This window comes from Cariama cristata, unplaced genomic scaffold, assembly GCF_000690535.1.
Source record: "Cariama cristata isolate BGI_N322 unplaced genomic scaffold, ASM69053v1 scaffold8137, whole genome shotgun sequence".
Lineage (NCBI taxonomy): Eukaryota > Metazoa > Chordata > Aves > Cariamiformes > Cariamidae > Cariama > Cariama cristata.
The window spans coordinates 6683-33366 of NW_009624866.1; the positions used below are offsets into that span (position 1 = coordinate 6683).

The following is a 26684-nucleotide window of genomic DNA, read 5'->3' on the forward strand; positions in this document are numbered from 1 at the left end:
CCCTACAGAGAAGGGCTTCAGGCAGACAAAATCCCAAGGATGCCAATCTGAAAAACACATCTCTTTCCATCAGTATTCAGAGCAGTTACTGCAACGGTAGCTTTGCTGGCTGCAACGTGCTGGCAAGCCATGGCAGGGAATGAAATGCACGCACACATGGAGCAGTGCTTTGTGCCTGGAGGTGGTGTGTGAACAGAGCAGCATCAGGAGACTCAGCTGCTCCAAGCAGCTCCACAGTTGGCTTTTAACTGCAAGGCTTCTCCTACAGCTGGTTAATCAGCTTTGCACCATCACTATCATCAATGGAGCCTAATAATGGATTTCTCCACAGAATACTTTAGGGACATGGTTTAGCGGTGGACTTGGCAGTGTTAGGTTAATGGTTGGACTCGATGATCTTAAAGGTCCTTTCCAACCGAAATGATTCTATGATTCTATATTTGCCATTTATTTTGCTGCAGTATTCACAGCTCCGAGCTCGTGGAGGTCAGGGTAACGCAGCAGAATTCAACATGAGCACTACAAAACAAAGAACGCATCTCGGACAGGGGAACCCCAAAGGGCTCTCTTCCCACCCATGGACAGGTTTTGTTACAGGAGTTACCTTCATCACAGCCTCGGTGTGCTCCAGCAGCCAGCCAACCAACGCGTGACCAGATTCGTGAAAGGCCACAACCTTCCTCTCTTCTGGCGACAAGATCTTACTTCTTTTGGCAGTGCCTATAGGAACACAGACAAGGATTCGGTACGATAGCCGGCAATAAGTGTAACCAGTAGGGCGTAATCCTGTATGGCTAAAGTTTGCAAGCTAGCATAGTCTGTGGCTGAACAGCCAGCAAGCCTCATATTGCACTCTGTCTAGGGAGAGGCAGTAAAAAGCCCTTCAGTTACATGTTGTGGAAGAGGTGCTCTCTGCCCCTGCAGTAGAAAGCAATCCATGCTTGGATTGCTTGAAAACACCGGCAGAAACTCTTCCCCCTCTCCTCCTTACAACAGAAAGGCATGTTACACTATCTCTCTGCCCAGGGACAGAGCTGCAACAAGTCAGTCTCCCATTTGGATTAAAAAAACCCTAAAACAAAACAACAAAACCCCAAAGACTAGTTAAGAGTATCATACTGATTTTGCTGTATGGTCTTTCAATTCCTTAAGCAGAAGGTGTGAGAAGCAAGATGTCACATTACATATGAGAGGTCCCAGTCGAGATTCTTGTGCATTAGGAGTGTTCAAATCAGCAAAAGACCAAGAATATATACAAAAAAAAAATCTTTCTCCAGACCCTGGAAACGTCTGATTACAGATGGCATGCGCTGTATAAGCTTATTCCCAGGCTCCTGAGAACTAGCAAATTAAGCCATAACTTACACTTAATACTTGGTCCAAAAAGGTGATTTTTTTTTTTTTAAAGTGTCTATTTTCCAACCCAGTAGTCCGTAACACAGAATAAGCCCAATTAGGATTTTTAAAAAAAAAAAAAGCTGAACGGAAGTAAAACTTCTAGCACGTAGAAAACAGGTTAACTACAGAATACACTGCATATCAAGCACTTGTTATAGCTCTGCATGTTGAATGCAAAAAGGTACCAATACTTTAAAGCCGATGTCTCCGCACACTGTCAGGAGCAGTAGGGGGTAGAGCAGGCAGAGTCAAGAGCAGCATTATACCAAGTTTGCTTGATGTCTTGGAAAACAACATTCTACTAACATTGATTTTTAAACAACGTCAAGAGCTTTATTAAACAAGGAAACAGCAAAATTAGTGTGGCAGATCTTGTGAAATCACTGCTCTGGGACCCTGGAAACCACTGTGCCCTGCAAGGCATGATGGTGATGGAATAGCAGATTAATTGCAACAGCCTCGATATTCTTCAGTCAGTCCCCTACCCTGCCTTCAGCAGTGTGTGCACATGTGCCTGTATGCCTCTTTCCGTAGAAAGATGTAAACATATACACACTATATGTGTATATATATATACACACACGCACTTAAATTCTGGAAGCATTCCTGTCAGCCCACCAAGGAGGGAGGGACTGTACTCTTCATAACAGCACACAGTGTGCCTACAAAGATTAGTTCTTTTCCTACACAAAGTAATCTCCAGGCAGGAAGGTTCTCTGAAGGCCTATACTTATCACATTTATGAGACAAACAACTGTGGTGCATCTCTGCTGGCCTTACACAGTGTACACAAACCCCACCACGAAAATAGGCTCCACTACCTCTTCTAAAGACAACCCCTAAAAGCCTCTGTGCGCTCAGCAGGTTTCCCCCCCTCACTCCCAGGAGACTTGACTTACTGGTTGCTTTCTGTTCCCAAACTAAAAACACAATGGGGACTACCCCAGAGAGAAGTTCTTACTCCTCCCTTACAGCAACCCAAAGCTTTGAGGCTGACAGGGCCTCTGGACTTGCAAAGTTCTCTTTGGATTCCACGCCACTCTTATTAAAACCAGAAGCTTATAATGGAAAGCACAGTAATATCTTCTTTCTTTCAAGAAAAGCTTTTATAGCAATTGGATTATGAAACCCAGAAGCATTCCTATTAGAAGGCAAGGGTAAATTTAATACATGGGCCTGGAGGGTTGTTTGGGGTCTTACACACAGCCTACAAAAAAATAGCCAGGTCCTGCTAGTATGAAAGAACCTGATTAAGCAACGAAAAGACTTTGTGGCCTCCTACATGCAACAGAGCCTTAGTGAAGCAAGTCAGCTTGTCAGCAGGGAAACTGCTGAAGCCCAAGCCCTGCAATGCCCCACCACATTAATCCCAGCTATCCCTTCTGCTACACAGCCCCTGTGGCCTTACTTGCTTTTTGCCTTATCTTCCAAGTCGGGGGTACTAAGGCAAGGGTGGAATTCAGAAAGAACAGCCAAACGAATGCCTACAGGTTTGGTGCTTTCTCTCCTGCAGATGAGAAAGCAAAGCACATGTTTGCTCTGGCTGATGAGGACTTCTGCCTTGCAACTAGAGTCATCTCGCTGTCCACTCCTGAGAGCTGCGGAGTACAGTTTGGGCTTTGTGACCACAGTTACCCAAATCACTTCAAGGGTTTTAAGAAGCAGGTGAAACCGTTAGGAATGTTCTCAAAAAAATCTTCTCTTAAATGAGGAATTCTTTAGACATTTTCTGATAAAGCAAACGCTCAAGACTAAATTCCAGGATCAGGAAATAACTGACCCCGTCCAAACATCCTGTTCCACATGCCTTATTAAGAAAAGCACAGAATGCCAGTCTGTTTGCCCAGGCTCACCCCCCCGTAATGACACCGCAGCCTGGAAGCAGTTAAATGCCTGATTACAAAAGCCATGGCTTGGCTACAGGGCAGTTCAGACCAAAACCCACCAGATTCAAATCCCTCAGGTGAAGTCAAGAGTTCTGGGAACTCTTTTTCCCCTCCCTATAATACACTGCTACAGGGTAATCTCCAGAGGTTCCTCTGCTGGCAATCGCACAAGCGACAGGGAAAAGCCGACAGGATGTTCTCAGAGGGAGAACAGTACTCTACTGTCTTTCGGTTTATTCTGCCAATTCATCAAAGCCTGGGCTTTGAGGCCAAAAAGAAAAATCTCTAATTTCTTGTGCTGTTGAGGATGCACAGCTTATTTGCTATTCCTGTTTATGCAGCAGGTGTCCAGAGCAGCAAGAAAAACCCAGAGACATTTCTACTTTTTTTTTTTTTAAAATGCCCTTTTTAAAAAAAAAAAAGCAATAAGAGCCATACAGATTTGAATTCCCTCCTTTGTTGTTTTGCTACTGGTCATCTTTCCTGAGCTACTAGTTCAGGCAGCCTGCAGATTTGGGAAGACAGATCCATTTGGGGTCTTGTTCGAGACCTTTCTGTGACTAAGGCATCTAAGACCTTCAGGACGGCTCTACAGGACAGAGCACGGTCAGGACCCATCCGTCCTCCTCGAATGTAACTCACCCAACTCGAGCCTTGTCTCAAGAAGGGTGGTACAGACTAGTAAGACAACAGAAATGGCTGGATCACTTACCTGCAATGACTCTTTCCACAGCATACTCAAAGTTGAAAGTATCGATGGATTTATGACCCTCTCTAGCGGCATGAAGAGCAGCTTCATTACATATATTTGCTATGTCAGCTCCTGTAGACAAGAGTTTACAAGAATTACATTGGATTCGTTACGTGACAGATTTCAGGGGACAAAAGAGGCAAGAACAAATCTGGAGAAGGCCCTAAGAAAGTCAAATAGCCTGCACTTCTTTGTTCCTTGGGAACAGGGAGCAAACCTAGTCCATGGTGTTTATGCTGGATTTGAACAATACAACTGCCTTGGCAATGAACACTGCGTTGCCACACAGACGACAGAGTTCAGCAATGAATTAACGGGCTAAAGCCAAGGCTGGCTCTCAGCAACAGGGGAGCGGCGTGGGCAGTCTGGGTTGGCATGGGCTGCCGCACTGTTCACACAGCAACCGCACAACCTCTGCGCGGAAGAGAAAGAACATCTGTTCTGAGTTTGTGTGTGTGTGTGTGTGTGGGGTGATGGTGGCGGGGGGCTGCTGAAAGAAGTCACGAAGAGTCAGTGTGCTGGGGCCTGTTAGAGGGGGAAACCCAGAAAGGATATTCCAGGAACTCCACATAAACAGGAACTCTGGAGCCCCTTGCTCAGCACTGTTTCAAACTCCCAGGGACCTACCCTGGAAAAAGGCTCACTGCAGGAGCCAGGCAGAGTTGTCCAATTTCTACTCTGACCGACAAAGCAATTGCTACTCATTCCTCCGATCGCTTTCCCAGTAACATATATCAGCTTAAGAGTCTTGCCCCTGAAATTCAACATCTCATCCTCAACAACAGCTTGGACAGGACCATTAGCAGTGGTTCCTCCCCTTAGGAATTAAGAACCCAGGCATTAGAAAAGTGTTATTTTCCCTACCCCTACACCCTGCTAGTCCCAGAAGTTTCAGAAGGTTGAAAATAGCCATGAACAATTGCTCAGAGCTCACCAGGGAGCTGGTTAGGTTCCCACTACTTCCACAGAGATGAAGAAGGCTTGAAGAAAAAAAGCCCTTTAGACCAAAATGCCCTGTTAAAACTAAGCAACTGAGAAGCTCCAGCTTGAACTGCAGAACTAGCGTAGCAGCAGGCAGAGCAGCCCCGGAAGGACACAGCATGTCATACCGCTGAAGCCCGGAGTCAGTTCAGCAAGGTGCTGCGAGTAGAAGCTGGCATCTTGGATCAGTTTGAGACCCTTCAGGTGCTGCTCAAAGATCTCTCTTCTCTCCTGTAAAGAATGCACAAAATCTGAGGTCAGCAAGGCTTCACAACGTGGCAGTTCCAGCGCCGTCCATCCTCGGGTGCAGGGGAGGAGCAGCCCTTTGTCAGCGGGGACAGTGATACTGCCAGCAGAGGGTAGGGCTGTCCTTACAGCCTTCCCTGCTCCAAGAGCCCCCATAAGCACCCAGCTTCTCAAATCCAGACCAGATGTAGGGAGGCTTACCGTGAGTCACCCCTCGCTTTCTCTCTCAGGGCCGCTCTCCGCCTCTAACTTTCACTCTGATCTGTCTTAACTTTTCTCTGACCATAAAAGCACTTGCAGGAAGGAGCTCCAACTGCCTCTACCTGCTCCTCCACACACCGCAAACTGAAAACCCCCAACTCCTTCACCTGCGACCATTTCCCACATGAATGTGGGCGCGAGAGGATGCTGGCAAGTAGCCAAGGAGTGGTCCAGGAGCTGTCGATTAAAACAATGGGCTTAGTTGCCAGGGATTTTCCCCTTTCTCCTTCGGGGCAGCGGCAGAGTTCATGCTTCTGGTGCCAGATTGTATCAGGCATTTAAGGCATTTTAACTGAAAACTCTGAGGATGACAGTAAAGCACAGATAGGAGAAGAGCAGCCTGTGCTGGCAGAGCAGACAGATCTTTGCTGCAGTTGAGCCTGTTCCCAAAACTCTGCTACAAATATCAACACAGTGGACATGGAAGACTCCTAGTAAATGGATTTCAAAAGCATTCAGAAGGAAAAAGTCACTTAACAGTCTGTCTAAAGGAAAATGAGCCTTACAAGGATAGAGAGGACAATAAACCTACAGGGCTCAAGGCACACGACAATTTAAGCTCTCATACAAGCCAGCTTGCCAATTAGGTGGTTCCCAGTTTCCTGGAGGGAAGACACAAACATAGTTCTGCATCTGCATGGCAGAGAACCTCACAGAAGAATTAATTCACTGCCAAAGCTCTACCAGAGCAGAGAGGCTTAAAAAGAGTTGTCATTTCCGAGAAACAAGCAATTGCATTAGCATGTCAAATCCTTGATTTAGAGCACATAAATAAGAAAAAAGGCAAACAGAAGCTTACCACCTCTGTCTTCTCCAAGCTCAGCCCCTGCTGGGCCAGTGAATCACCAGCAAGGACTGGGACACCTTAGTCATTGGTGTTACAGTAAGGACAGGGCAGTAGGTGGAACATACCTGGAGTGTTGGAAGATCAATAAAGATGTGCCGGTCAAGCCTCCCAGGTCTCATCAAAGCGTTATCCAAGACATCAGCACGGTTGGTGGAGGCCAGCACTATGACATGATCTGTGGTCCCCATTCCTGTAGAAAAACAAGCAAAAACAAAGGTGAAGGTTTTCACCATCACAGCTACTGCACTGCAAGCATACAAAGGGATGGGGCAGGGCAGGAGGCAAAGAACATCTTACGCGGCTTTATCACAAAGCCAGAGGGTGTTTACAGCACCCTTTGGGGCAGCCGAGGCTGAGAAAGTGTCCTCTTCAGCTAGGAGCACAAGACAGGAAGGAACCTCCCAAGGCCAGTCTCTGGTCATCATGGATGGTCTGAAATTCCCTTCTCATTTACTTAAGCCTTGGCTTAAAACTTTTTTCCCCTTCCTTTTGCCACATTTGGAAATTGCTCCAACTAGAAACCAGAACAGAATCTCTCTATTCTGATGACTTAGGAGGGGCCTTCTCACCCCCAGGCTTAAGTTAATTCTTGCTCCTTTAGCTCCAGGTTGCACAAACAACGTTTGCCAGCTGAAACAGCCTTTCCTTCCCAAATATTTCCGTGGAAAGCCCTTTCAGCTTTCATTTACTTTTAGCCTTCAGTCATAGATAGGCCACCAGGATCACCAGGGAAAGGACAGGCCTTCTTCTCACCAGCTGAGGTTAACACAAAAAGAGAGGACATAGCCCTGCCGCCCAGCAAGGGGCATGTTACAGCGTGGCTTGTTCTTTGTCTTCTCACTCATCTTTTATCACTCATAAGGCATCCCAGCATACTCCAGACCAGCCCTGCAATACTTATACCACAGACATCCAGGCAGGCACAAAACACAACCGAACAGCTTTGCAGTGATGATTAGCATACACTAGCTCGAGTCACAGTCAGAGACGGTTTTGTCTCCAGGTCTTAAAGATGAAGGAGCATCAGGATTTACAGGCTGCAGTATGGAGGCATCAAAGGCAGAGAGGACCTCCTGGGGAAGCTGGAGCACTAGCAGCTGATGGAGGGCAGAACGGGGCAGGCGGTTGTGCTGCCTGGGTGGGGAGCCAGAGATCATGTTGAATCACTGAACCACACTGCTTATTTATTACATTCCACCAGGTGCCCACAGGCCCCTAGGTATGAGTCACCTGCTTACAGCAGATTCAACAGCCCTGGCATACAGCAGCCTTCCCAGGAAAGGACTCGTTAGTCCCATTCGCTTCCTTCGCTGCCAAGTCACACGCTGCGGAGAGGCAGCTTTATGCACGTAAGCTGGGCGAGTTTCAGCTCCACCAGAAGAGCTGCCAAATGTGTCAGCGTACAAGAGCTCAGCAGAGAGATTAAGGTTACAGGTAAGTCAGAGGACTGGCTCTGTCAGCTTGCGCTATAGCAAATCTCAGTTCTTCCTCCTCGCAGGATGCTGTCTAAATAAGCTCCTGGAGAGGATGAAGCCAGGCGTTCTTCAGGGATGTACTACACTGCGCTTTGGAGTGTGATAAATAAGCAGAGACTGGCAGGCACGTGGGGGGATAGCAAACTTCATTCACACAGCAGGATTAGATGGAACGGTACATTATCTGCTTTGCAGCTGGGAAGACTCTCTTAAAATAGGTCTGACTATCAGAACAAATACAAGAAAACAGAACCACTGTGAGCATCCTCCTCACATCAGCTTCTGCCCCACTTGCTCTCAAGCCTGTATCCCAGCAGTGCAAAACACTGCTCCAGGAAATCTACAACTGCAGCCTCCTATTTGTATTACTGTTCCAATTCAACATCACCTGGCATGTCACAGGCTGTGGCCACCACAGGCAAAGATCGGGCAAAGGAACAGTCTACAAAAACACCACCTCAGTCACACCAACAAACAAAAAACAGCTCTGAAAATTTAGCCTAAAGAGAGCCTTCATATCTGCAATGCTTACAAATGAAGCTACTTCAAAAAGGAAAGGAAAAAAGGGTCCACTTGAACTGGTAAGTGCTCTGCTCCCCACTGACACAGCATATTACTTTGATGGGCATCTCATCTGCATTATGACACTCTGTAATTCTTCAGTCATTTGTTCAAAAGCCTTTTGGACGTCATCCGTGAACAGCATCATTGAAACGGGGCCATCTTCGTGAGGGAAGCCTCGGGGTCAGAGACGTGCAAAAGATGTCCTGCATTTTCATTCACAAAAAACACATCAGGTCAGGACTGTCAAGCTCTTCTCCAATACATTCAGAACAGAGGGGATATTTTGGTCATTTTCCTCTTCTGCTTGTTTGCAGTATGTGAGGGAAGATTCACTATTCAAACCAGGCACCTGTTTTGACAAAGACTGGAGTACACGTGTCACACTGGTTTTTAAAAACAGCTTTTGTACAGGCTTCCTTCAGTCCCTCCCCTTCTCCCACCAGACTCCTGGTGCTTCCAGAACACTAAGAAAGCTGTCAGAGTGAATGAAACCAAGGTCACTTGTAGGAAGAGCAGTACAATTACTCTAAGATCTGCGTACCAGAATTACTGAGTATCAAACTCCACATTGATCCCATACAGCTTAGCATAATGACTTTTCTCTTGGTGTCCTCATCCTTCCTCCAGCCTGCGGAGCAGGTTCCATATAGCTCTGACCCTCCTTTTCTTCTTCTACCTTACCTCTGAGTAATCTCATTTGAACACAGAAATTCAACAATCACCGCTGATGACTCACAGATCTACTTTCGTGCGTTATTTCTTTTCCAAATTAATAGCTAACTCAGTTCTGTCGTGTTGCCTTGCAGAACTTCAACCATCAATTTAAGCTAAAGACAGCTAAACCAGAGCTCTCAACCTTCCATTTCAAGGCTTCCTCATTACAAACACATACCACTCCTCTGCTTGTGCTTGGGTAGAACTGTTAACCTCCTAAAAAACCTTACTCACTATCATTCTGAAAACTATTTTGCCATCATGCATGCAGCACTTCAGTGTTCACTTAGGTAATGTGCTCAGTTAGATAACATTTCTGTAACATGTGCCAAGATCACTGCTGATGAGCACAAGCCAATTAAGTCCATGTTCCTTCTACGAGCCTGACAGTCCTTGCCAGCTTGTCTCCCATTTGACACTGTAAAATCCTTGGGCTATTTTTTTTAGTGTGTGTTTGATAAAGCACTTAGCAAAAAAAGGGACTTAGTACATGACCTGTATGAGACACAAATAAATAATGAGACAATATAAATTTGAAAATAAACTAGGCAGCACACAGCAAACAAGGGACTACTGAAGTACGTATTGAGGATAATATTTACCTTCTAAACTCACTTCACGGTTGCAGTCAATGATCTTAAAGGTCCTTTCCAGCCTAAACGATTCTATGATTCTATGATTTCTAATAGAGCTGTACCCTAATTTCTGAATTGAGGCTCACCAATACAACACCCTACAAATCATGCCTGATTTCTACAGACTGGATGAAAACAGACATTTTCATTTTTAGTAGAGAGATATGGATTGTACTGACTATATATTCTAGAACAGACAGAAGGACCTCCATTTAATTCAGTGTTAACCTGGTGCCAGCTCACCCTACAACTGTCAGGAGAAAAAAAACCAAAAACCCACAAACAACCAAGCCAGGATTGCTGTTCTGTGTGCTACTACTGGCCTTTTCTGTCGAGACTACCTACCATACAGATACAGCTGTAAACAGTTATAGTCACTCCAAGTATATTTACGTGCTTGGCCAACTTGCTTAAGTTAGCGCATGTGCAAAGTCCCAGGGAACTGTATACGCATATTTAAAGGTGTATTTCTGGTATCTACACAGCACTGTGTGTTTCAAGCATGTTTCTCTGATAATCAGATTTCTATCTGGTTGTTTAGAACCTACTTAAAGCTCATTGCTCTCCTTCAAAAACTTCATGGCACCTGGGCTGAAGCAGAGAGAGACTGGGTGTGCAAAGCCCCAGGGAACTGTATACGCATATTTAAGATGTATTTCTGGTATCTACACAGCACTGTGTGTTTCAAGCATGTTTCTCTGATAATCAGATTTCTATCTGGTTGTTTAGAACCTACTTAAAGCTCATTGCTCTCCTTCAAAAACTTCATGGCACCTGGGCTGAAGCAGAGAGAGACTGGGAGGGTCTCTGTAGAGCAGGACCACTCTAACCTGTCTGTACCATGCTGTGCTCCTGCTTATAATTTCTCCTCCTTCTGCAGCAAGGGCAGAGATCCAGAATTATAGATCATCTCGCGTGCGGTATGAACATCCACCCTTTGCTGAAAGCATTTCTACAAGTCCCAGCTTTTCTCCTTGTAAAGGGAGGGTTGACTCCAGAGCAATCTCCAGAAGGCAGCCTTGCTGCTGAACTGTAGGACGTGCTCTACTTCAGCAGCAAGGCTGCATCTCCATTTCACTGCAAACATTCACTAAAAAAGCCATCAGTTTTAACCCCTCTAACAAGGTCTGGAGAAAGGGGGAATGCTTTCAGTGCAGGACAGCTTTTAATTTTTCATAGGACAGTGTGATGAGACAACAAGTGTCACAGTTACAGGCAAGGGAAAAGGTGGCTCCGTCCCACAAAACAGTAGACTGATACAAACTCTCCCTGACGGGCAGGTCGTTAGTTATTCCTTACTCTGCTCTGCAATAATAAGATTTAGCAACAGAAACATTGCAAGTTGGGTCAGTGCTGCATGCTCCGACAGAGTTATGACTAAGAATAGCCAAAGGATCATTCTTTTTGGCACTTGTGTGAAAGTGCCTGAGAGAAGGGCTGATTCCAGACACAATACAGCCAGAAACCACCCAGAAGCGTGGCGTCAAACCAGGACTTGTTTGCAAAGCTTACCCCTCTCAGTTTAGATAGTGATCCCGTAGTCAGGCAGACAACGTCAGAGTAAGTCAAAGGATGGGAAAACTGAGATATTACATTGCTTACGCCCCTTTGGGACAACTGAACTTTAAACCTTAACAGCCTTTAAACCACTACCTGTCTTAGACGGAATACAGCAAGTATCCAACAACGTTTAATAGCCAGCTGGACCTAACTGTTACCCTTTACAGACAGCAGTGCCCTTGCTGCCGATTTATTTTCTTTTGGTTCTCCAGTACTGTAAATAATTCTTCTCCAATTGCCAGTGGGAAAACATACTCCCGAACTGAAGTCATTTACTACAGTAAGAGTCTTTGGGGTTGCTGCCCTCTGCCAGCCACGATCTCTAATGCATTTTTTCTGTTTATGTTATTAGCCGGTCGATGCTCATGTGGCTGTTGGTGCAAATTCACTCCGGATGTGACACTACTCTCTTCTGACTCAGGGTCTTCAGCAGAGTCACAAAACCAGTTGCCTCCAGGGTTTTAAAATTTACTACGTTTAGTCCTAAACCCTTAAAAGTCTATATAAATGCCTAGATTTCAAGAGGGTTATCTCCACAACTTGGTCACCACACATACCTGGAGATCTGTCCTGAGCCCAATTACTTCCTCAGTCACGATCAACTCTGGAGTAGTTCTGCCTCCCTAAGGGACAGATGAATAGCTATGCTACAGTGCCTTCCGAGACAGGGATTAATAATGATGGGGTACACAGTTTCAGACTGGTGCTTGAGGAGATTCCTAAGGGTTCTGCAGGAAAGCCTGGGCCAGCGTGAAGCAAGTACTGGGCACACAACTTTCACAAACCCTGTACTGAACAGCAGCTGCTGCTGCTGCTTTTCCTCTGTACTCAGGGCAGCAGCTGGTGAAGGGGAGAAAGAATAGGGAACGGATCCACTTCAAGTGAGTGATATGATGACCTTGAAAGCAGAGCAAGGCCAGCCAAGTCCACACCGGTGGCCACATGGGAAAAAAACATCCCGACTTTCAGGGCCACAGCCCCTTCACTAAGTAGCAGTCTGAAATACAGTTACCGCTTGTTGTACAGACAGTCTTTTAGCAAGGACACGACCAAGCTGTAGTTCTGGGCCTAGTCCTGAACAGGCTAAGTGCAAGCTCGCTTTGTCCCAGGGATGAGGGGAATGCGATTTGTTTCAATGCAATGGTAATTACTTCAGCAAGAAGAGAATGCTAAAGAGGCATGGCAAGTTTAAGCAGGCCAACAGCTTCGATCTCTAAGGTGACAAGGGCCCAACTGCTGAGAGGCAGAGGGAAATACTGACCATCCATTTCTACCAGCAGCTGGTTTAAGGTCTGCTCCTCCTCAGCATTGGCAAAACCAGATATATTGGTTGAACGCTTCTTGCCCACAGCATCAATTTCATCGATGTACACAATGCAGGGTGCACGAGCCTGGGCTTCTCTGAAGAGGCTCCGAACTCTGGCAGCTCCAAGACCTATAGGGGAAGGGAAGAAGAAATAAGCCTTGTAGGTAGAATTGTTAGCAAAGCTGGAGAAAAACATTACTGGCCTCCAACGAGACACTTAACTGGGCAAACCCTCAGTACATGACAGTCCCTCTTCTCAACACTCCCAGCACAAACAAGCAGCCAGAGAACTCATATGTTTAGTCCTTAGGCACAGCTCCTCCTGGAGCATGCTGACTTTTAATTGAACTCCCAAAACTGCAGGGACTCCTACAGCTGCTGTAAGAGGAGCTCTGCTCCTAGCTCCTAACATGAACTGCTGTTCCTTCCACAGGTCAAAAGCAGAAGTGTTCAGCACCTTCCTGCACACTGACCCTTGTCGGGTCTCAAGAGATCTAGGAGGAAGGAAGAAAAGGAGAAAGATGGAAATCCCAAGGCACAGAGAGGCCATACTTTCCTGATCAGCAGGGAGCAGCCGAAAATCCATCAGCATTCTCATACAAGGAAGGAAGCCTCAGTCAATGCTTTTAATAACAGGTACAGGGAAGTCAGAGATAGTTCTTTCAGGTGAAGAACCACGGCTGCATGCTGTTAGAAAGAACCAACTAGCAATTCAGAGGGCAGGCATTTTAGATACTACATAATTAAGTACTCTCTATCACTGAAAACATTTTGTATCTTCAGTAGAAGTATCCAACTCATCCTCACCATGCAAAGACAGGCTAAAACTCTGTCCTTCGCAAGAGGCCCAGCCAGCACTCTCCAACGTCACAACAGACCAAGTAACCTCCACACCCTTCCTCCCAAGACACTTACCTCCTATTACCTCCACAAATTCAGAGCCTGCCATCGCCAAAAACGGCACTTGTGCTTCTGTAGCCACGGCCTTCGCCAGCAATGTCTTTCCACAGCCTGGTGGTCCAAGTAACAAGGCACCCTTGGGCACTTTAGCCCCAAGCTGAAGGTAGCGTTCAGGACTCTGCAAGAACAAGACAGCTCTGTCAGATCGACAGCTCACAAGAAGCATCTGCATGAGAATATGGTCTCCCAAAGCTTCCTGATATGGCTTTCAGCCTGAACAACTCTGAGCAGCTAATGGGAACAGCTACATCTGCATTGCTGCTATGGAATTCGAAATACAGAGATTGAGTCACGCCGATCACACCATGAAAAGCTGTCAGCTTATTTAAACAGAGGCTGCTCGGTATCATGAAGGACAAAGAGAAGAATATACCCTCCTCCCCAGGTCAGCCATCTATCCTAGAACATGGGTAGTGAGTACTGATTTTGTTTTGCTTTTATATACCTTTAAATAGTCCACAAATTCCTTGACTTCCATTTTCGCCTCATGCATTCCCGCTACATCCTTGAAGCCAATCCCTTTTCCAGATTTCCCATCCACAATGGTGAAACGAGCCATTTTCAACTGGTTCTGTGGAAGGTAGCACAAGTACTGAGGACATGCTCTGACTCTGGAAAAGGCAACAGTCTGGAAAGGCTGTTTGCCATACTTTGGGAGACAGCACAGCACAGGTATAAGCTGCCCCTAACAAACAACACTAAAATGCCCACCAATGCATTGGCATTTTACTAACTTTTGCTTTGGAAACACCTCAGAGTCGGATTGTTGACTCAAACTTTATTTATCCATGTGTTGTTGGGAAGAGACAGAATAAACCTGCAGTAATGGTCCCAACACAATCCAGCTCAAACTCCATGTAGACCAGGCAGGGACACTTATTAAAAACACACAGAATGCCCCAAACCTTATTTGTGATCTTCTCCCCGATTTCTAAATGCTCTGATCATTTATACACACAGGACAGGTATTGTTTTGAGGAGTATGTATTGATGGTAAATAATAGTCAGAGGAAAATAATTACCAATACTGTCTTCTAAATGCATATAAACAGACACTTTGCACCATTGTCCAATGCTGCCATGGGTTTCTACTGCAACACAACCCAGGACATAACTATAGTTTCTCAAAATTAAGGTCACATCTCAGTCTCCTGGTGTGTGTTAAGCCACAGTGACAGTCAAAACAAGAATTTAGTTAAACACCCTACTTGTAACCGCTCATTATGTTCTACTGAAAATAGCTACTTGGGATTTTTTTTTTCTTTGAGAAGGAAGTTTATAGCTTCTCAGGCATCAGAAACATCAGCTTATCCAAATGAAGAGTTAAATGTGCATGGCCGAGCTGACCCCACTTAGGCAAAGACAGAATCTAGTCCTCAAGGCCCTTAACACTTCTTTAAAATGATGTTCTCCTCTGAGCAGCTGCATCCCTTTGTGAAAAGAGAATCTCAAAGTGAGCAGAGAACTGCAGAGGAGACGGAGTGGGAAATCTAACAAGGGACTGAATACACCATATTTTCATCCCCAAATCCCTGCAGTCAATGGCAGTGCACCCCAGGCTGATTTCTACAGAGTTTCAGCAGCTGACCCAGGCAAGGGTGGAAGAGGACATTTAACTGATGTTGCAAGCGAGGCATGTGGCATGAGTGGAACAGCCCAACAGATAATGAAATCCAGAATCAGAACATATTTTATAAATTGAGAACTCATTTTGCAGAAAGCAGCAATTCCTACTTCTGGCTGTATGGGAGGCATATTGGCAGGACCCAGTGAAAAACACCATCTGCAGCTGCAACTCATTAACAAGCTTTGAAAACAGCAGAGCAAACTGGACTGCAAATTCACTGAGCTCAGCCCTTCCTGCCACTGGGGAAAGAAAGGGCCTCAGCTAAGGCCAGTTACTGTACAATCTAGTCAGATGATCAGGACAGGAAAAGATGCAAGATGTGTCAAGACCGGAGAGTCCTTGGCACCCCTTAATTCTCATTCTGTGTTGATTTTGCTGGGGAAAGGGGAGGAGATTAGAGCAGCAGAAGACAAGACTACCCACAGGCTGCAAAACAACAGGAAGATCGGGGATACTCACAAAGGCGTTGAATCCTCCTACCCGGCTTGCAGCCCTAATAAGGCGGAAGATGCTCCACAACATGGACAGAACCACAAGTGTCACTATCAGTGAAATGACGTCACTAAAAGGACAAAAGAAAGTCAGGTACAAATTGAAGCGTTTGGCCACAACTCGGTAAATATTACTCATCATGGCTAGTTTCAGTATTTTAAAGGTCCTGACATTTAGGCTACAAGTGCAGCAATGAGCAGACATGACTAAGAAAATGGAATCTTTACAGGTTTTATATATATATATAAAAACCCAAAGAAAACCCAACAATTACATAACCTAAAAAGTTAAACAGAGGACACTGGCAAATACTACTTTTACAGCCGTGGAAGAAATTTGACCTTACCATCCCCTTCAGAGGCATTTCTACTTATAAAACAAATAGGACCTCAGGCAGTCAAATCACACCCAGAGCAGAATCCAGTGGGGCTGGCAGTCCATCCAAAGGGACCTCACTGCAGAAGACCTGCATCTGGCAATGCTAGGGAGATTCCAACTCCCCTAATCCTGGCAGAAATCCCACTGCGGATCTCCCATTAAGAGGCTGCTCTACCTAGTCTGGTTGGCCGTCCCTGGTCAAGTCTCTCAGAAGTCTTTTACGTCAGAAGGAAGTGCTACAGCAATCAACGTCATCAATTTTCTGGACCCTTTGCAATACCAACTGTTTTAGGAGGGAGATGAGGAGCAGAGATGACACTGCAGGTCTAACACAGTTAGAAGACAAACATGCTGAGGGCAAACATCCTCTGAGCTCTAAACAAAGGATGTTTTCAATAGAAGGAAAAATGGATCATATATCAGATGACAGGTTGAGATTTGTGTGACTCTGTTCTGCTTCACATGCCTATGAAATCATCTGGTCTTGTCACACTTCTGTCTTATCTTTAAACTAGGAATGCATGTTCCATTTCTCACAGAGGGATGATTTACTGAAGAGCAAGGGGACCAGCATGTGCTATATACCCGGCCGCATTTGTTTCTTCTCGGTGACAGATCCTAGGCGACACTGGAAACTGAAAGTCACCTTCAGTTTGTCAACTACGCAAACAGGATTAATTCTGAAACACATCAAGCACCCACATCTCAGAGCAAATTGAATCCAAGCTGTAAGTGTTCTGCACCTCACAGGTTCAAACTCCAGACTGAGACTCTGAATTCTCCAGACATTCATCAAGTCTCTTGACAGACTTCAGATCCTATAATATCTCAAAAAAAAACCCAAAACCAAAAAAAATCCTCTCTGTTTTCAGGGCCAGGGGAAGCAGCTTGTGTTGGTTGCTAACTGCTCAGTCTACTCTTCCTGCTATACACAAGTTTGAAAAAATTGGCAAGTTCTGAATTTCAACTAAAGGTCTCACACTGCATGATCAATTAAAAAAGTTTATCTTCATGTAAACCACGTATTAAAAATGTGCAAATGTTGTTCAGAAGATAAGTAACTAGATAAAATCCAGTCCAGGTATCCATTCATATATGAACACGACATTTGTTTTACATTTGGAAAGGTGTCTGGAAGGAAGAATTACACAAACTGGCCATCTCCACCTCCAGTGGGAAAGCCACTGTGCCCCAAACTCTATGAGCTACACAAAGCAGATGACGCGCACAAGGAGGTGACCAGGCCACCTCGGGAGGTAACTGTAGCGGCACGATGCTATCTGTTGTCAGGAATTGGGATTTTTTTTTTTGCTTAGCAAACAGAACTTCTACACTACAGCTCTCTGTTAGTACTTCAGAACAAGCAATTAGTTGAGAGCTCTCCAAATGCTGGAGTCTCTCCACACACTTATGGAAAGCATCCTTCTACATCAGCCTAACGACCATCAGTGACGGAGGAGATGTCGTTCAATAGCCCAGCTAGGGAGCTTCACAGGTCTGTTTTGTACTCAGAACCCCATAAATCCTGTTTTGCAAAAACAAGCTGCTGGTATTAACAGAAGGGCAGGTAAGTCACTTCAGTAGCAAATGACCACAAAACATTAGTACATCTTACGAAAGCACAGAACAAAGCCTAGCCAGTGCTCTATAGCCTTTCGACAGGTCTTCCCTCTTCTCGCTCATTATAGCCTATCTCAGAATTAAAAGCTCTGAGCATTTTTTTTTTTTTTTTTTAAAGCAAAGGATCGAGGTTTCAGCTAACAGAAAAGGGCTGTAAGTTTAATAGAAGTACTCCTCTCACTGAGATTTTGTATCCTAGCATCAAAGCTGTTCTGCTCAGTAGGTGGCTCACAGCTGGGGCGAGCACCAGCACAGGCTGTCCTCTGATCTACAGCTGTGGGAGAAGCAGGCCAAAACTAGGTGTTTATTTTTACAGACTGAACCACCACCACAGACTTTCCTCGAGGCATTTTAATGGGGGAAGGCTTACTGCACCACCAGCATTCTCCACAGACCAGGGTGTAACATCACTTGTTGAGTCAGGATTTTTATCACACTCTGCACTTGAATAATTGATTGTAAGGACAAAAAGCGCTCAGCTGTGCAAGAACACACAGCAACTCAGAGAGACTTTCCTCAGACTCGCTAACACTGACCCAAAACATTTCGGTCTGCTGCATGCTGCAGTTCCAGACACCTCCTTGGGACCCTCACTTTTGAGACATTAAGGTACATCTAGAGCATGCCTATTTCTGAAAGATGGGTTAAGTGCTCCAAAACTGGGACCACTTTTTTGTTCTGTATTTATAACAACAACATTTAGCTGAAAGGGACTTTCCTCTGAGGGATGTTGGCACCAATATAAAATCAACAGTAAGCACAAATTTATATCATACTTTCCATAAAAGCCAGGATGTTTGTAGGAAACAGGGATTCTCTCTCTCTCATCAATATTCAGCTCATCCTCCACAGCTCTCAGCTTCTCTTCAAATTTGTCAATGTTTGCCACCCGCATGGTGTACAACAGGGTAACGTTCTGGGGAGATGGAATCAAAAGCAGCATATAAGTATTGTAGTATAAGGGTACAGCCATGAGCAGAACAAGTGCACAACACGGACAAGTCAGACGAAAGCTAGCCTTATGTTACCCTTTGATACTGCATCAATGAACTCACAAGCAGATAACTGTCACTAGGGTTCCAAATGAACTCAGGAACACCTTGAGTCTTTTCCGCACCTTATGAAAGCATAAAAGTCAAGAACTAAGTCTCAGCTCTCTAGAAACAGGAGATGCAACAACTTCGTAGGCAAGCTGAAGGACGGACTCAGTATCATAAACCCAGTTATACCGACACCTTGGGCTCAGACAAAATTTTGTTGTGTATATGGAAAACTACATCATTGTGAAGGAGGTGTCTTGTGCTCCACTTGGCCTTCTTGGATCTTGTTTCTGTATCTTTGTCAGAAATTAATTCCACCCAACAGTTTGCAAATGGATCATAAGTCACTGAACAAAATGGGATCTATCCAAGAAGAGTATTTTAATCTCTCAAGCCAGTTTGTAATTATTCTTAGCAGCAACTCCTGGAAGTAAGCATGTGATCAAACTTTGCTTTGTTTCCATTTTGAAAGATGTAGGAAGGAAGTCTGATGGAGTTTGGCAAAACACTTGAAACTAAAATCCAAATAGGAGAAAAATTTTGGAACAAGATCTGGTAATAAGAGTTTACAGTCTTCTACACACCTTCTCACATACTGGACTGAGCCGGTAGAAAAAAAACTACTGAATTTTTCCAGCTTTTTAGATATACGTAAGATTTTTTCCCAGGACATTATTAATTATTTTTACAATTTAAACTAAAAGTCTTAGTTTCCAGGTTGACATGAGTAATAGAAGTCCCCTGAACTTCAAATATAAGAAAGAGAAAAATTAATGATGAGCAAATTTACCAGCTGGACCTTTACCAAACAGATATATATTCATTAATTCAAATATTTTCAATGGTATAATCTAAGATCATTCATTCCAATTGTAGAAAGTCACTCACAACTTGTCCATGCGGAGTTCCTCCTGGGTGCAGATAAATTTCCACAATATCGCTTTCTGGCACCACCTCGATTCTCTGGACCTCCCCCTTTGCCAGCATCTCATTCACAAAGTAGTTCCAGGAAATACTGGTCCCTTCTCTGTTCTCGCTGACCGTGAATCGAAACATCAGCACTATGAAAGTTATGATGAGGAGTGCCCGTAAGCGTTCGAGATGCATCTGATTTTCTCTTTTCCTGCGTTTCTCATCCTCTTTAGAAAAAATAAAAGATACCAGACAAAAAAAAAAGATATGAACATGTAACTGTGGAGCTCTCTGACCCAAAGAAGGGACAATTAAATGACAAACATTAACACAACAGTGCCTTTCAGGGTTGTTTTGTTGCATGTTTGGTTTCCCCTGAAGGACTAGACTCAGAAGCAGTACCTAACTTGCATCGCACAGGCAATTTTCTGGCTTAGCTCACAAATGAGGTTTTGTGACTTGCCCAAGGTTACGCAAGTGAGTCAGTTTTTTGGATTGCATGACATTCCCAGACCTTTCTGGCTTCAAGACTGTCAGACCACAGGGCCTCAGCTGTACACATGAAACAGCACCAGGTCAAAAGCCTGGTTATGAGAGCACAAGCACTCAGATGTAAACTTAACAGTTGCCTGGAAGGACACAAATTTTGCATCCTGCTAGCCAGCAAAAAATCTGCTTGCATCACAGTGCTGCAGCTATATTCAGCTGTTCCCCAACGCCCCAAAAGCCATGCAGTGAGGCACTGTGTACACAGATTACAGAGAAGACGACGGCAGATGACCTCTTTCGCTTTAATTGTTGCTTCAGTAAGACGAGGAATTGAGGCATCAGTTAGCCAAAGCAAGCCCCTTACTTCCAGAAGTTATTGATGGTGTACAAAGACAGACAGCAATCTCAGACACATTTTGAAGAGTTCTGAGCACTGTTTCCTGTTTTAAGGCAGTCTAATCCTGGTCCAGGAGACTTCAGATAGTCATAGTCCACTAGACTCATTACAATCCCACCAAATCTCATTCTATCCTAAAATGAGAGACTACCTCACTTGCCTGGCCTAATATGGACATAGGCCAAATAAAGCCATTGGACCTTTGTTGCCAAAAATCAAACTCAAGAATGACTACAGCCCACTTGTACATGGTTCTACACTGCCTAGTCCTCAGGCTGTTGCTAACACATCCACCAGAAAATATTAGGAGCGAGTAAAACCAGTCAGTGTCACTGGTAAATCACATAGCACAGTATTGTAAGAGATAATTGCTTCCTAGTGAGCTCCTGATCTGCTGGCACCCTGTATCACGAGACCAACAACATTTCTACTACCTACCGAAATATCTGCACCTGCAGTAAATCTGAAATAGCACGGAAGACATGATATGCATCTTACCTACGCATATAAATGCACTGAAAATCAATCTCACCGTCTTAACAAAATTGCACAGATTTTCTCCCGTGATAACCTGCCCACATTAAGGATCTGTATCAGAGGAATCCCCATGCTACATGGGCTTTCCCCTGCCTTTACTGTACTAGTGATATATTGAAATGATGACATGAGAAAAAGGGATGGTTCACTTCAAGTATTTGCCACCAAATCTTTCTTTGAGAGTCCCCACATTTTTTGCGCTGCGTAGACAAATTTAAAATTCTGTGGTCTGCAAAGGACTGCCACAGCACAGTTCAATGTCAACTGCTAGCTAGCGTTTGAGTTGTTAAGATGACAACAAATATCTCCTCTTTCCAGTCATATGTGGATGTTCTCGATATATAATTTAGCACTTGTTCTTGATATACAATTTAACATCAACAGCAACATGGCATACATAAATACTATTCTACACCCAGAAATAAATTAACTCTGTGCCACTGGACTGCTAATGCATCTGCCTGCTGCAGCCCAGATTCGATTTATTTGCAAATTCGTAACAAATGTTCTGACACTACCATTTATCACTAGCCACCAATTAGACCCTACACACACTGCAACAAAACCAAGGGACAAACATATGACCCAGTCAGATGCTAAAAAAAGTACTCTGTCCTTCAGATACGCAGCATCATTTTTCACTCGTTTCCTAGCTCTGCTCCACATTTAACAGGAAAGGCTTGTTCCTAAATAGAAACAATGCAGCTTTTCAGATAAGGTCATAATTTCAAAGGACAGTGACAAGCTCAGACACTGCATCCAGCCCATCCACTTTGTTCTTCGATGCCATCTCCTCACTTCTGTCTTATCTGCTAGATCCAGCTTTATTAGAACACAGCAATTCATCACAAAGCTGCAGGATGACATCCACTATAGTCTTACTAAAGAAAATTAAAATATAGTACAATTGAGGCCTTAGTCTGGGCAATATCCTGAAAAGTTGAGCAGGTTCCAAATAAAAAGATCCTACAGTGAAAAGAAAGTACTCTAGAAAAGTGAGTATTGACAGAAAGAAAGTCCATCTATTGCTATCCAAGTTCCTTGGAGGTATCAGAGTCAACTATTGCTAAAGCACTTTCCCGTATTAAATTTCAGACAAAGCAAGGAGGCATATAATATGTTCTAAAGTACACATAACCGAGGATACTATCACAAAAAGATCCTCACAGGGTAAAAGCTGGCCATTAGACATCTTGACACAAACAACTTCTCCAGTTTCTATGAATTGGACTTGTCCAAGACCTTTAACCTACAGCTGAATAATTTCAGGAAAACACACAATTTCTAGAAAGCTAGAAGGCAATGCAAAGCTTTCCTCTACTCTGCATTTAATTAAGGACAAAATCAATCTATTTCTAAGCTTATGTAAAGTGTGACTATCTTTACAGTACAACATTCATGTTGCACCATAAGTTACCCCACAATAATGGGGTAATTCTCAGTAAATTAGAGTAAATTCTCTCCATAAACAAGAACCAGTAACTGGATGCGACACTTGCAAGCAACAGCTGTGGGAATACTTCCAGCTTTTTAGTCTCAAAAAGCCTCCATGAAGCAATGATTTGCCATTAACCCCAAATCTGAACTCTCCGATTAAAATCTTGCAAGGGCCGTAGTGACAGTTTGAAGAGTTCTTTTTAATAATTACTGCAGAAACAAGTATTCCCCTGGAGACATGGGGTAGCATTCCACCTCCCAAAGTCAAGCTATCCATTCATCACAGGAGAAAAGAGGCCAGCAAACATGGCATGTTACTCTCTACTAATTTTAACAGCTACAATACTTCTTCAAGGCACTGTGCTCACAGTCACCCTGTGTGGTCTTGCAACACTAAGGGCCCCAACCTCTAAGCTCCGACTTCCTTAATGAGGACTCTCTGATACCTGCACCCGCATCCCGTTGAAGACTTCAACTCAGTTAAATGGATCAAAGAGGCAAAGCCACTGCTCTTGCCTTAAAGAGACGGCAGTGACACGAGTCAGGCCAGAAGTCATCAGCAGCGGACTGCTTTTACTTCAAAAGTTAGTTAGTCCAAGAGGATTCGAACATTACGTTTAAGGACAACGAAGGAAAAGCCACACTATTACATTATTCGATGATACCTAGGTAAATATTTACCATACAATTTACAAAACTATATTACAATCTGTGTGACTTCAGCATGACGTTAACTGCCTTCCAACTCACAGCACAAAGGCCTGGAGCCCTCCACCTACAGGTTACCCCTCACTCAAAGGTCCAGGAAACAAGCAGCACAGCAGACATCCACAAACTCACTCAAGGCATCACCAGCCCCTGCAAGCACCAACTACTGTTATAAAATGAAGAACATGCCCAGGTCTGTTATCCTTCTACAAGCACTACTGACAAGACAGAGGAATGAAGCCTTCACCTGATACCTTCACTTCTGACACACCTTTCTTAAACTGCCCCACCAGGCCAGCAGATACATGCCATCAGCTGTGGGACTTCACACCTAGAAATCTGCACCACAGACGCTGAAAAGATGCCTAGAAAAATCTTTGCATGCACTTCAGTTCTTGGGAGGCATATACTCGCAAAAAAGCAAGGAATTTTCTTTACAGAAGTGGAAGAGTCAAATTACACTTTTTAAATGGAATGCAGCTGTTGTCAATCTACAAATAGCAGAGAGCTGACAACAATATCAAGACTTGAAGGGACACCCACAAATCCACCCATATTTGAAAAATGTTTGGTGAAAACCTACTGGTAGAAGACAACAGTGCCTCCTACAAGGATCAGAACATTGCCTGTCAGAAGTTATGCAAGGTTTTTGTCTACTACACTAAAGTTGTTTCTCTGCACCTCCACCCCCCCATTACTGTCATTAAATTCCTCACCCCTTTAAGCTTAAGGTACAGAGAGGGCACTCCTCTGCTTCTCAACATAATCTGGCACACCACACAGATCCCTAGGTTCCAGAACACATTTAGTGAGATAAAACTAATTTTGAGAAAGTCCTGTACAGCAGGATGCCTGGGGCTTAGGCAATATAAGACACATAAAAAACAGTATCTAGGAAGACTGATTTATAAAAAAAAGAAAAAGTCTGAGCAAGTGCCATTAGTAACACAGCTAAGAACTCTTTAAGGAATCTATTTTTAACTTGGAGCTCTGTAAATCGCTAGAAGTAGAGACACATCCACAGAGAAGGTAAATGAAATATAAGAAAAAAAACAGAATCCAGCTTAAAGAACTGAATTTAGTTAATACAAGTTTATTAAGTCAAAACGCTCTACAACAAAACCTCCAAATCAAAACTCAGTTAATACTACTGTTCCCCTTTGTAAAGCAGCAAAACTATGACAAACATCAATGAAGTTATTTGTATAGGATGCAAAGCAGGACAGAATCAGTTTCGCAATCTGTCTTAAATCCTAGTATTCCAGCATCTAAGCCAAATTATCCCTGAAAACTTGTTTTTAGCTATCGGCTTGTAGAGGTGGTAAGTCAGAGGGACAGGTTTACAGTACCCAGAGACAGAAGCATCAAGGTGGATCTTCCGTGCTGTCTACCCTCACCCCTCACACACATACAAGGTTTGTTTCGTTAAATATCTTTTTGGCACGTACATACCCTCGTCCTCCTGCGGAGATTTCTTTTTGAATCCTCCATTCTTTTGGTTACTCCCCTGAGAACTTGAAGTAGTAAAACAGTAAGTGCTACCTGCAGGCAAGCAGAGTTAAGAGGTTACTATCAGAAGACCTCAGGAGACAGTGAGAGAAGAGGACTGAGGCTGGCAGAAATACACGTGAGCTCCAAAGGCAAAGCAAACTGAGCTCCACATCCACCCAAGCGCACAGTTTCGTTCGTACGCCAAGGAAACGGGACAGCCTCACCAGAGGGAGTAATGGGAGGGACAAACTCCTTCAGTTTCCATATATAATATATATTTTTTCGACAATCCAATCAAAATAAGGCTTTGTTCAGAGATTATTTTAATGGAGCAAAGAAAATCACTTGGAAAAATGACTTCAGTGCTGAAACATGTACACATTTCCCAAGGCATAACCATAGTTCACACTGGTATGGTCAGTTAAGAACAGCCTCACACTGGGAGCTGTAAATGCTTATTAAAGAAAATATATGTACTGGAGTTAAGTGCACATTTCTCAATAAAGGCTGTTCAGATACTCTAATAAAACCCAAGAAATAAACAGTAAGACTCACAGTTGTTGCTATAAAACATTAAGGAAAGGCTTTTTCCACCAGGAAAATGCAAAAAGTTCAGAAGCAAGACAACTGACTTGACGACAGCAGTTTCCATTTCCCATGGTCTTTCATGAAGGCTCCAGAAAGAGGAGTAAGCCCAGAAATTGGACTGCTTTTCCACTGCTAGTTTTACCAGAGGATTCACTGCCATTTGAAAGATTACACACATTTTTTTATTTTAACTTCAACCAGGCTAACACTGGCCAGAAGAGCCATGACCAGTTTTGTTCAAATCTCACAGGCATCAGCAAACTCGTCTTTCCAATTTGAAGAGGGTAGCAAGAAGAACTACCTTTGTTTTATGTTTCTGTGCCTTTGCTCTAAGAATTCAGATAATGTTTTCTGACACACCCTTTTAGCTTGTCCCAATGCAAGGCTTTCAGCAAGGGCATATGATGCGATTTCCGACAAAGGTGAATGACATTTTCATCTTAGGCTTTGCTAATGAGGCAGAGAAAGATTCTATACTTTAAAGCTTGCAGTTTTTAAATTAGCTTTTAGGTCTAATGACTCAAGTGCTTACTTAATCATGTTGAGTTCCTTGTGGAAAGGTGCCATTGTTCATCCCTGTCGCCCGCCAAACAAAAACCTAGAACCTCTGTAAAATGCACACAGTTCCCAAAGCCAAGAATAGAACTGCTTTATTTCAGTTTCCGGAATGCAGGCAGTGAAGGTAAGGAAAAGTCAATACTCTGCTAAATAAGACCTTGTCCCCTCTTCCACTTGTACAATTCCTCTTTGAGACTCACCTAAGAGGTTCCAAAGCCTGACTGGATCTTGAATTATGGGTTGTTTCACCAGAATTCCACTGAGACCTTGACGTGTGGGGGAAAGTGCTTGTGACAGAAGGCTCTGAGGAAGAAGAAAAAGGGAAAAAATGACAACTATGGGAAAAGTACTGTGACTGCTTAACCTTTCTGTATGCTGCGAGACTAAGATTTCTGAACATCAAAATACTGTGGGTAAGTTGCAGGACCAGCAGCTGGGAGACCTGAATATGAATCCTGGTTGTCCTGTGCACTTGCTGTGGGACTTTGAAGATGTTGTTCATAACCCAGTCTAAAGAAAGCACATGTATAAATAGAAACTTATACTCAAAACACTTGAAAATTGTATCTTTTTCCTCCCTGTATCTCTGTTCTTCATTCCAAGAAATGTTGGAAGTTGGAATGTTGGAAGTCAGTTCTTAAAATGTAAAGACACCCTCCCACAACAGGAATTCTTAAGGACTACTACTTTGTAACCCCACTGCACGGCAGTAAGGACAACACAGCTATTTCCCTGTGGTACTTCAGCAGTAATCCTGCAGTTGACATTCACATTTAAAGGCAACATCACAACACTTGAACTAACATTTACTAATATTCTTACTGAA

General features: G+C 43.9%; 1 protein-coding gene across 1 annotated transcript in view; it reads right to left on the reverse strand.

Annotated features, from left to right (window-relative positions):
* Window positions 1-26161, reverse strand: part of SPG7 (spastic paraplegia 7 (pure and complicated autosomal recessive)) — a gene marked incomplete at its 5' end in the record, with an annotated part of 31105 nt that extends 4944 nt beyond the window's left edge. The window contains 12 exons of the mRNA XM_009703348.1: window positions 605-720; window positions 3997-4107; window positions 5145-5247; window positions 6436-6560; window positions 12580-12753; window positions 13540-13702; window positions 14030-14155; window positions 15671-15773; window positions 18478-18617; window positions 19630-19880; window positions 24674-24763; window positions 26059-26161. Coding sequence (XP_009701650.1) covers window positions 605-720; window positions 3997-4107; window positions 5145-5247; window positions 6436-6560; window positions 12580-12753; window positions 13540-13702; window positions 14030-14155; window positions 15671-15773; window positions 18478-18617; window positions 19630-19880; window positions 24674-24763; window positions 26059-26161 — 1605 coding nt within the window. The remainder of the gene's footprint in view (window positions 1-604; window positions 721-3996; window positions 4108-5144; window positions 5248-6435; window positions 6561-12579; window positions 12754-13539; window positions 13703-14029; window positions 14156-15670; window positions 15774-18477; window positions 18618-19629; window positions 19881-24673; window positions 24764-26058) is intronic.
* Window positions 26162-26684: the final 523 nt, after the last annotated feature.